This window comes from Cimex lectularius, unplaced genomic scaffold, assembly GCF_000648675.2.
Source record: "Cimex lectularius strain Harlan isolate CLEC.00 unplaced genomic scaffold, Clec_2.1 scaffold568, whole genome shotgun sequence".
Taxonomy (NCBI): Eukaryota; Metazoa; Arthropoda; class Insecta; order Hemiptera; family Cimicidae; genus Cimex; species Cimex lectularius.
The window spans coordinates 1-11,811 of record NW_019393077.1 but is presented as its reverse complement, the minus strand read 5'-3'; the positions used below and the strand labels follow the sequence as shown (position 1 = coordinate 11,811).

The window sequence follows — 11,811 nt, the reverse complement described above, 5'->3', positions numbered from 1 at the left end:
CCTAACCCTAACCCTAACCCTAACCCTAACCCTAACCCTAACCCTAACCCTAACCCTAACCCTAACCCTAACCCTAACCCTAACCCTAACCCTACCGAACCCTTACTCTTCTATCTAAACCCTCAACATCCAAACCCTTACTCTAAACTTTTGAAATCCTTACTCTTATATTTCTTGAATTCTGATTCTCTAACTTTATAATCTTCTCTTATACTCCTTAACCTCTTTCCTAGCTTTAAAATCTATTCTAAATTTCTAAACCCTTAACTTTAAAACCCTTACTCTTTTATCTGATCCCTTAACTTTAAAACCCTTACCCTGAAACTTAATAAATCCTTAAAATCTCTCCTCTATAACTCTTGAAATCCCTACTCTTATATTTCTCTGATTTTTATTCTCTGAATATATAATCTTCTCTTATACCCCTTAATCACTTTCCTGTCTTGAAAATCTATCCTGAATTTCTAAACCCTGACTCTCCTGATAAAACCCTTAACTTTAAAACCCTTACTCTAAAATTTATAATTTCTTATCCTATAATTTACCTGCCAGCTCTTATACTAAAATACTTATATATAATTCTAAAAATCTTGAATCCTTAACTTTAATAACCCTTACTCTCTACCTCTTTAATTCTAATATCTCTCTAATATTTTTAATATTTTTCTTAATTATCTTTAACTCTTGGAAAATTTACCTAAATACTATTCTAAAACCTGCTCGTTTTTATCCTATCTATTGAACCCTGAATATCCTATCCCATACTCTTATAAAACCCTCACCCTTCATTTCTAAAACCCGGACCCTTAATTTCTAAAACCCGGACCCTTAATTTCTAAAATTTTATAATCTTTTGAAACTCTGATCTTAAAAATCTAATCAATACTGATACTAATCCTTATTCATTATTACTATTAATCTTAATATTAATTCTATTTTACTACTGTCTTATAAATCTGATCCTCTTTTCTAACTCTTTACTTTATTAACCTCTAACTGTTTAATTGATAATTCTTTATAATTATAATTACTACTCTATAACTCCTTTTATTCTTAACTTCGTACTCTTTATCTATCTATTCTCTATAATTTAAATTATCCTTTAATAAACCCTTATTATAATCCCTACTCTAATCTTTTAATCTATATTATAATCTCTTCTTAAAACTATAACATCCTGCCCGGTTTAAACTCTTTTCTATTATTACTCTATATATTTCTTCTATCTCCTCTACTCTCTAATTTATATTATTCTCTTTCTATACCTCTTTCTTCTCCTCTAATCTAAACTTGATAACTTTTATTCCTATAAACTTTATAATTATTACTTTAACTTATAAACCTAATTAAAATCCTCTCTTTATACTCTATAATCTACTAATTAACTCCTGTCTTTAAAATTTATCCGCTAATATCTGTTATAACCTTGTAATATATATATATATATCTCTACCCCGACCATGGAATGTTGTAGCTTGGTAATATATATTCAGTGGGTTATATATCTATATATATATATCGCCTCCGGTTCCTATTTCGATATCAATCCAGCTTCAATATCATGACATGCCCGTCGTAACCAACAAAATACTGCCTGCACCTCGACGCCCCGTCCATTAATGGTACCCTGCCCCAAAAACGCTGCGATGGATCGATAATCTCGCGGGTTGACCACCCCAGCCATGACCTCCTGCTGGAATATCTTCCCGGCATATATCACCCGCCCTTCTAATCTTCGCCCCTGCAACCACTGCTCCCATGCCGGCCGCACTACCTCACCACATGGCCCGTACAACATCCCCGCAATCATCGGGATCAATACCCCCCGCCATGTACACACCTCCCGGTCCTGCCACCCATGGCATATCGCCTGCGGCATCCCACATTGATAACAACACTGAAATCGGATATAATCCACCCGCCGCTGTACCTGTCCCAGCCACTCCTGCGCGGCACAGCTCTCGGCATGCGGGCATTGCTCCAATCTATGGTCCCCATCCCGCCCACCAATCGTGCAAATATAACACTGGTCGAGCCATCGCCGCGCCTCCTGCTCCATGAATTCCTCGTCAATCCCGGCCTGCATGGCCTCGGCCTGTTGTCGGACCGCCGCCTGCTTATACTGCCGCTCGCGCGCGGTGTACGCGGGGCTGGTGGCAACCACCCGGGCTTGGGGTACCTGGGATACAATGGACTCGCCGCGGTCAATGGACATGGCCCGCGGATGGACCGGGGAATCCCCCCCTTCGGAACTGGATGTTGCATAATGGGGTACAAACCCTAATCCGGCATCAATTGGGGCCCTTGAATAATGAACCGCATCATTGGATAACCCTAACTCTGGACCCCTCCTCCCCGTCCCTCTGAACCCTAACTCTGAACCCCCCCTGACTGGTCTGGTCACGGTATCGGGGCTCGGGCGGAACCCTGACCCTGACCCTGGGTGTTGCGGGCTGCTGGCGATACTGACGGGTGCCTCCTGCGCCTCCCAATCGGGTTCACACCCGTCACATGCCAGTTCATCCAGATCCTGATCCCGGCACCGCTCCCGCGTGTATCCATCCACCGTCCCATCCAGGTACCCATCCAATATATATCTTCGACACCCATGGCCCATGTACGCCTGCACCAGCTGGAAATCCGCGTCGGCCACGCCATGGATCCATGGATCGGGCGTCTCCCACCCATCGGGATGAATAATGACCGCCTCGCTGGCCTGTCCATCCCGTCCAGCCCGTCCACTTTCCTGCCCGTACTCCAGCAACGTCCGCGGCCGCCCAATATGGATCACGCACCGGATATCGGGAATATCAATGCCCATCCCTAACGCGCTGGTGGCCGCAATTACCCGGTGCAGCCCGTCCTGGAACCGCTGCATCACCCCGGCCCGGTCCACCACCTCACTGTGGTATGGCTCACATCCCAATTCCCGGCTGATCGCCTGCACCTGGCTCTTGGTCTGCCCGTACACAATCACCCGGCCCCCCCGCGCTTGCTGGATCCGACCCTGGATGTACTGCAGTACTGCCGGCATCACTAACCACTGATGGGGCTCCCGCGGGGTCTGGCGGGGTAAAATTGGCCGCCATACACGGTATGCCACATTCCCCCGGCTGGTCCGGGCCCGGTACATGCCAACCGCGCTGGCGGGTTGCTTGATCCGCTGCAAAAATATATCTTCCATGATGGGGGGCAGCGTGGCCGTTAAAAACACCATCTGCGTGCGGGCACTGACCAACCGCCCTAATCGGGCCATGGCCGGCCGGAAATCCTTCTGGGAATTTAATATGATATGGCATTCGTCCACCACAATCCGGTCCAACCGCCGCATCCACCGCTGCCGGTTCAAAAACGTGTGGAAATCCGGGTCCTCGCTGGATTCGGGCGTGACCAGTACAATGGCGGCTTCGTCCGGGGGCCGCCGGCTTTCCCATGATACACACCGGATCCCAAGCTGCTGGCACCGCTGCATTAAATCGGCCCGCAGTGAAATCAATGGGACCACCACAATGGTACACCCTCCCGGGGCCACGAACGCGGGGAGCATAAACAGCATACTCTTCCCCCCACCAGTGGGCATGATGGCAACCACGGGGCTGGCGCCGTCCTGGATGGCCTGGATGGCGGGCTGCTGCACCCCGCGGAACTGTATCTCGGCCCGTCCAGTCATCCGCTGCAATGCGGGCTCCATGGGCGTGGCCTGGAGCTGCCGCCGCCGCTCGACCTGGTGGGCTGCAGCCTGCTCCTCCCATGGGTTGGCCCGCTTGCCCAGTACCGGGGGCCCCCCAGTGGGGAACCCTAAAAACTCGTGCCAGTCCGTGCTGGATGCCCGGAACTTCAGCCGCCGCAGCATGGTACTACCCGCAAACTCGTTGCTCTCCCGCCCATACACCATCCCCGCCACATGGGCACTGTGCCCGGCCTGCTCATCAGCAATGGTACCGACCCAGTCATCCGGGTCCTCCCCGCTGGCGGCCAGTTCCTGCTCCGCCGCCTGCTCCTGCTGGATGTTGTTGGGGAATGCACTGGATGGCCGTAAAAACCGCCGGCTCATCCCAATGGCAATATCCCGGTAATGAGCCACAGTCATGGCCGTACCCAGCCCGGTGCGTGTCTCCCGCTTGAGCACCTCCCGCAGCCGCTCACTGCTCCATTCCCGGCCACTGCCCACGTCGCAACCCCAGATATATGGGCTGCTAATGGTCTCGAGCATGAGCCCACGTCGTTCCACCGGGGGGAACCCGAACCCTGGGTCGTCTGGCTGGGTGTCATCCATGGCTGGGCGGGGAGGTTTAACTGTAGTAAAGCCATGGTCGGTGTGGGAATGGTTAACTGCAGTAAAGCAATGGCCGGGCTGGTCCGCCTGGGGGTCATTAACTGCAGTTAAACCCTCACCTGCCCGCGCCAGCTGCCACGCCAGTTGCTGGACAAACGGCCGGACCAACCATAAATAATATACCACCAGCCCGCCGACCTCCCGCGGCAAATATCGATGGATCACCTTGGTATCGTTGCTCGCGTAAAACCCCTTGTGGTATGCCGTGACCAACACCACCAACCCATCCTCGATATATATATTCCGCTGCTGGTTGGTCTCGGTGTTGACATGCTGGGTGCTCAGCAACTCGGGCGCCCGCGCGGGGGCCCCCCCGGTCAAATGGACGGCCACGGCCAGCTTCTCCAAAAATCGGGCCACCCGCTGCAGGTACTGCCGGATCTTGCGCGGGTGGAACGCCCCCCGGGTCATCACCTGCCGCTGCACCCCGGGCTCCCCCCGCAGCCGCTCCACCATCCACCGCGCACCGTCTACCGGCCACGGGGTCCGGCGATCCCGCAGGAAGCTCCATCCGGGCGTCTGCTCGGCCGGGTCGTCAAACAGCCGGTCCCATGGGATGGCCGGTAACCCTAACCCTAAGTCGGCCTCCTGCAGCAGCTCGCCCAGCAGTGTCCGGGTGGCACCCACCAGCCCATGTACGAACCCCCGGAACTCGCCCATTGTGAACTGCACCTGCTGGTACAGCAACCGCTCCTGGCCCATCCACGTCACATGCCCCGGCGCCGTGGTGTTGTAGTGGATCTTCAGCCCGTACGTGCGCCAGTCCAGCAGCGTCTGCATGGGCCCGTGCGTCCCGCGCACCATGAACCGCCGCACCATCCATTCCACACAATCCTGGAGCGGCTTGCGGCCGGGGCGGGGGACCCGGGCCATCGGGATACCGTCCCCGCTGTGGACCGATGACGGGGGCGATGACGGCATCATGGGCTGGCTGGCCTCGGTGAATCCTTCATCAATGTCATACAAGTCCTCCTCGGCCGTGGCCAGCAGCCCGGGGGCCACGGTATGGGACTGCCATAGTGCAATGATCCCCAGCGCGTCCGGGTCCATCCACAGCGCCTTCTGCACCAGTAAAAACCGCGCGATCTTGATCACCCGGGATAAAATCGGCGGGTAACTGTCGGCATCCCGCCAGCCTTTCTCGCTCCGGCCCAGCACCGCCATGGCACACACCAGCGGGCTCTCGTATTCCTGCGTGCGGTACCGCTGATTGAGCAGCTCAATGCAAAACTCCAAGCATGCGGTCTCAATCACCGTCATCTCCCATGTGGATGCCGCCTCCGCCTCTGCGTCCATCTCCATGGGATCCGGGCTGGCCCGCTCGTCCGCTGCCTGCTGGGCCAACCCCCACAGCCGCTGCCAGTAGCGCCGCTGCCGCGCGGTCATCCCGTACTCCGGCTTCTGGCCTTTCCACGGCCAGTCCGTCTGCGTGCGGGCAATAAACCCCAGCACCTGCTGCCATGGCTGGATATGCTTCTGGATCTGCTCCGGGTTCATGTACGCCATCAGCGGGCGGTGCGGCGTCTGGCTGGTCTCCGTGCGCACAGCCTCGATCCGGATGGCATGCCCGCAGTGCTGCACAGTCTGCTGGCTCTTCTGGACCAGTTGGGCCATGGTGGCCTGCAGCACCTGGACCACTGGCTCAGTATCAACCCTTTCAACTGCAGTTAAACTCTTGTCGATATGGCCCACGCTGGAAATACTGATCAAGTCGGCCGGGTCCACCCCCTGCAGGTACTCGGCCCACCGTGTTAACCGCAGCCACGGGTTGGCATCGTTGATCTCGCCCGCCTGGACCACACGCTCCCGCCGCTGCTTCTCCTGCTGTTCTTGCCATGACATGTACATCTGATCCACAGCCTGCTGGATCTGCGTGGTGGGGGGTGGGGGCTCGGCGCGCCCGTCCGGGAAGCGGATATATATATAATGGGAGCCTTTCCCCCCACGGAATACCTGCTGCCAGGAGACACACCGGAATGACTGTTGCAGCTCAGCTTGGCTTGCTGCTTGCTGTGCCTGCCTTGCTCGGCCACCGTGGCAGTACTGGGACCAGCCATGAACATCCCGCCAATGATTCCGCATGGCCTTCATGGAGGACACCAGGTACTGGCATGGTGGGTCCAGCCGGCAGCACTGCAAGCCATTGGGCTCGCATGGCAGGATGGGCAGCGGCTTGTCAAGTTCATATGGAATCTGAATTGCTTGGGAATCCTGCTGGATCCCATCCCATTGCTGGATTGCCTCGCTGATGGCATGTGCGTCTGCATGCGGGAGCTGGTGTTGCTTCTTTAAATGCTGCTCAATCTCGGCTGGTCGGATCCCTTGCCGGTAGTGGCGGCAGATAATTACCTGTAAGCTGGGGATCTTCTGGAATATCTGGGTCTCCATGCTTGTAAATAAAGTACTGAAATAAATGGGTATCTGTTATAAGCAGATTTAAAGCCAGGTTGGACATTGGAACACCCCTGGATACGAGCAGCAGGTGACACGGGCGGGCAGCGGGCGGTACCCCATCAAAAATCATAATTATCCAACCCATGATCTTTAAAGCTAACCCATACCTGTAAACCTTGCTGGATCCAGCTCCGGAGCGAGAAACTAATAAATAAATAGCGATTCTATAACATAGTAGAATCTAGATATGATCAGATAACCCGTTCTCAAAGCATCGAGGGTCTGAATTAAATGGTAGGGACCCCCCAACCCGCACCAGACTACAGCCAATCAGCGGCACGCGGGTGGGTCCACTTTCGGGAACCCTAACGGCATCGAGGGGTCGATTCCCCGGGGCCTGTGGGTTAGGGTTAGTAAAACCGGTTCTGTGGTGTTGGGGGGGCTGTGGTGGTGCAGGCGAGTACTACAGAGCGGATATAGTTTGATATCTTGGCTATAGTATGGATCAGCCGGCCTTATTTTCTTAGCGGCGGGCGCTAGTCCGAATATAGCTAGGTCATGTGACTGATCTCCCGCCCCATCTCATGCGCAGGGCTGGGAGCCTGGGACTATCTATCAGTATCTATCTATAAATCTGTACTCGTGTGGATCCTCTATACTATAATAGCCTGGATAGCTCCGGAGTACCCTTTTAATATACCAGACAAAGCAGTCAGTCTTGCCTGAAAATAGCAAGTCGGGTCTGCACATGGATAATATATGTATATATATATATATTTTCACATGTTCCATGCAACCCGGTTACTACCCTGGATCCTACATGGAGATCCTACATGGAATATATCTATACAGATAGGTTGACGGTTCACCTAAGATATCTTGCCTGATTAATAGAATCTATCAATCCTGGTCTATCTCAATTATAATACATTGCCGCTTGGCTATCTGGCCCTCTGGGGCTTCCTCCCCGAGTGGCCGTTTACCGCGGGGCCCCAGGTAGGTCTCAAACCCCAGGAACCCATGCCACTCCCGGCTGATCCCCCGGTACTGCCGCCGCCGGGCCTCGACATGCCCGGGCGCCTCCTGCAGGCCCCGCGCGTACACAGTCCCAGCAGTCCAGGATCCATGGCTGGCCTGCTCGTCGAACACGGCTGCAGCCTCCGTCCCGCTGTAGTCTCGCTTGAAGCCGCCGCTCTTCAGGTGGACCCGCGAGATCGCGATAGCTGCATGCCGGTAGGACAGGATATTGAGCTTGGTCTGGAGATGGGCCTGGGCCTCAGCCTGCAGGACCTTCCGCAACCGCTCTGGGGCCCAGCTACCCTCCCCGGCTGACCAGAGGAATGCAGACTTCCGTGCTCCCCGGGTCAGCTGCTCCAGCGCTTCGCGGAAAGGAAGGACCAGCCATAGGTAGTAGACCAGCAGCTCACTGACCGGCCGGGGCAGGTACCGGTGGATGATCTTAGTTGTGTTGCTGATCGAGTACCCCTTATGATAGCTGGTCACCGTGCTCACCAGGCCATGCTCGATAAAGATATTCCGGTGGCGGCCCTGCAGGGTGTTCCGGTGCCGCAGGCCCAGTAACTCCGTGGCGCGCGCCGGTTGGCCCCCGGTGATATGGACCAGCAGGAGCAGCCGTTGCAGGAAGCAGTCTACCTGGTGCAGGTACTGATCCACAGGCCCCTCCCGCCACAGGACCTCGTCCGTCCCTGCCGGCCCGCCTGGTTGGATCTCCAGGAATTCCTCGCGCAGCCAGGCTAAGCTGAGGACACGGTCCAGCAGCCAGCGGTCCCCCGGGGTTGGCAGGGCCTTGCGAGTGCGGGGATCCCGCAGGAAGTTCCATCCGCGCGTGTTGTTGGTGGGGTCGTCCCGGAGCTCGTGCAGGGCGAGCTGCGGGACAACCTCCTCACAGACCTCCTCCTCATGGAGCAGGAACAGCCCCTCCAGCTCTGCCTGGGCACGCGTGACCTGGCCTGCGATAAATCCGCGGAGCCCTTGCATGCTGAGCTGCAGGTCCTTGTAGCTCAGGGTCTGCTCGTCATCACTCCAGTAGATATAGCCCAGGCTGGTAGTACTGTTCTGGATCTTCTTGCCATAGGTCCGCAGGCGGGTGATCCAGCCGAACGGGGCCCGGACCCCATAGAGCAGGAACCGCTCGCGCATATCGTCTAGGGCATCCGCTGGGTAGCTGACCTGCCCAGCCTCTGCCAGGCGGACCGCGCGCAGGGCAACCAGCATCTGGGCCATCTTCACCAGCCCGGATAGGTAGCTCGTGTAGCCGTACGGATCCCGGAACGTCTGCCGCACGGGGTCGACCCCGAGGACCGCAAGGAACCCAACTAGGGGACTCTCGAAGAGATCACCCTTCAAGCTATGGTCCAGGAGCGCGATAGAGAGGTCTAAGCAGGCCTGGTCCAACCACTCATGGAGGGATACTTCCTGGGGGGACCGTGCCTGCGGGCTATTATATCCGGCCGGCAGGGCTGGTGGTGGCGCTGGCGGGGGAGGCACATGGACCTCCACCCGGGGTGCCAGGCGGGGGAGGGAGCTGGCTAGTCCAGGGTTCTTCTTCCATGGGATGGTCCGCGGCAGGGCCTTGGGCGGAGGTGGGCAGGATGCAGGTAGGATGGGTGCTGGGGCTGCAGGGGCTGCGGGGGCTGCGGGACCAGGCTTAGAAGTAGTCTTTAGGGCTAGTGCCTGTAGCTGAAGGCTGTACTCCTCCATCTGGTCCAGGGCCGCAAGCTGGGTGGTGTTCAGCTGGTGGCGTAGGTGGATAGCCTGCTCCGGCCGCGTGCTGCGATACACAAAGCAGACCAGCTGCTGCCAGACCTGGCAGTACCGCCGGTAGGTTGCCGGCCAGAGATGGATCTGGATTGGCCGGTTCCACACGCTGGGTCGACGGAAGAAGGTATTGATCTGGACCTGGTCAAATTCATTAATCTGGCCCTCGCGGATTGCCTGGTACGCCTGGTCGATCAGTCGTTGGACACTGGCAGTGAACTGGGCCAGCAGCGGCTCAGTCCGGGGGTTTGGCAGGCAGCCCAGCAGGGCTACAGCTGTCAGGTCCTGCCCCCGCAGGTACTCCGGCCAGCGGGTGAGCTCCAGCCACGGGGAGGCCTCGGTGGGGTGGGCATCCAGGACGGGTACCTGGCCGTCAGCTTGCTCTGCGGTGACCTCCCCCTCCTGCAGTGCCTGGTTAACGCGGGCGCGGATCAGCTCTGCAGGGTCCTGGGAGGTTTGCATGGTATTACCCTCCTGGCAGCCCCCTGCAGGCATAGTCTGGGATACCTCAAAGAAATGACTCCCAGCCCGGGTGGTATAGAACCGCTGGCAGGAGACCGGGCAGCCTGCTAGACGCGCCTTCTTACGGGCCTGTTGCTCGGTCTGAGAGAGCCGGCCCGGCCGCCAGTCACCATCCTGCTCTCTATGCTTCTTCCGGCGGTGTTCATCCAGCAGGGGAAACGACCGGATAATATAGGGACAGTAGGGGCAGGCATAACCCTGGTAGACAGGCAGGCCTGGGACTGGGGGGTCCCCCTTTGCCGGGAACAGGCTAGTCTCCTTCGCAGGATCAATCCACGGCCGCTGGAGCATTGTCGCCAGGGCAGCCTCACGGAGGGCTGGGGTGGCCGCAGATGGGTGGGAGCCATGACGGGTCCGGAGGTGGGTTAGCAGGACCGACGGGGCCACTGCATACTGGCAGCGAGGCGCGGTGCAGATCCAGATCTGGTAGGTTGGGTTGTAGAGAAAGAGATCCATCTAGAAGTAATTATCTTGTTTACTATAAACCTGTCAAAGATCCAGGTTGGAACCTCAGCTCGGGATATGTTAAGAACCTGGGAATATCAGCAGAAACCAGTCCCCTGGCCATAACACGTGAATAAAANAATGTACCTGGGCGTGGAGTCTCCGCGTCTGTTATACCTACTGAAAATCATGCGCGACGAAGGGATCCTCCAGCGGCCGGGCGACGGGGTTGTGGACGAGGGCAGTGGGGGGACGGGCCCGCAGAGAGCTCCGCCGCGGTTATTGGTATTTTGTCGGTGGCCCATGGTGCTCTGGCTGACGGCGATGTTCTTGGATGCGCTCAGTATGGAGTACACGGTCATATCTTCCGACATGGGGCCTGAAGCGCGGGCGACCAGTGCCGACTATTTTACGGACCGCGCGTCGAACTGCAAGATCCTCCTCACGACGTATGCGTGCTCGGCGGTCGGCCTGAACCTTCAAGCTGCGTGCGCGTGCGCGGTGTTGCTCGAACCGGCTCCGAACATCTCCACGCAGGACCAATGTGTGGGCCGACTTCACCGATTCGGTCAACAGTTCCCCCAGAAGGCCTTCATCCTGTTCCAGGATCATACGGTATGCCGATGGCAAGAAGCGAACAATGCTGAAAAGGCCAACCCGGTATTAGCCAGTCGGCTTGATCCGGCGGTGGTGACGGCCGAGTTGCAGAAAGTCGAGCAGGAGGCGGTTGCCGCGGCCAGCCAGGGGACAACCGCTCCCACCATCAGCTGTGACGATGGTGGTGAGGAGACGACCAAGATGAACCGCAACCGAGTCCTCCATCGCCTAGCAGATGAGATGCTGATGGCGCATTTGGGTCAATCCAAGTCGCGGCTGGGGATGAAGGATACCAAAATCTTGTACGACAGAGACTCTCCGGCCGAGGACGGCAACCCCGGTGGGAACGCTGGCGGGTCAGGTGGGGATCTGGTATGTATACGGGTGGTTGCCGTGCGGTTCTGGTTTTGCGCCTGCAGGCGCAGACCGGGGCGCCGGGTCTAGGTTCTGGGTGAATGGATGCTAACGGAGAGTTTGATCATAGGTGACTCCGCGGAAGAAGCGACGGCGGACTCTGGCAGCGGTCGGAACCCCTTCCGGTCAGGATGGGCCTAGGCGCGCCCTCAAGTTTGTGCCGGGTAAGGAGGATGCCGACAGCGGGCGTGCGGAGCATGTAAGTACTCGAATCTGCCTGTTGGAAGGTGGGGTGAAAGGGGGGGTGGATCCCCGACTGGCCTGCATGTGAAAACCCGGGTCGGTTGATGCTGATGGGAGTTTTAATTAGGAATCCGATGGGATCC

General features: G+C 56.6%; 1 protein-coding gene across 1 annotated transcript; it reads right to left on the bottom strand.

Moving 5' to 3' along the window:
- Positions 1 to 1,591: 1,591 nt before the first annotated feature.
- LOC106673501 lies at positions 1,592 to 10,486 on the bottom strand (the record flags this gene model as incomplete). The annotated part of the gene is made up of 4 exons (XM_024229876.1): positions 7,717 to 10,486; positions 7,536 to 7,546; positions 3,387 to 6,568; positions 1,592 to 3,230 (listed from the first exon to the last, which is right to left on the bottom strand). Coding segments are annotated over exons 1-4 (7,602 nt in total), but the record flags the coding sequence as incomplete, so codon positions are not given.
- Between the last annotated feature and the right edge of the window lie 1,325 nt (positions 10,487 to 11,811).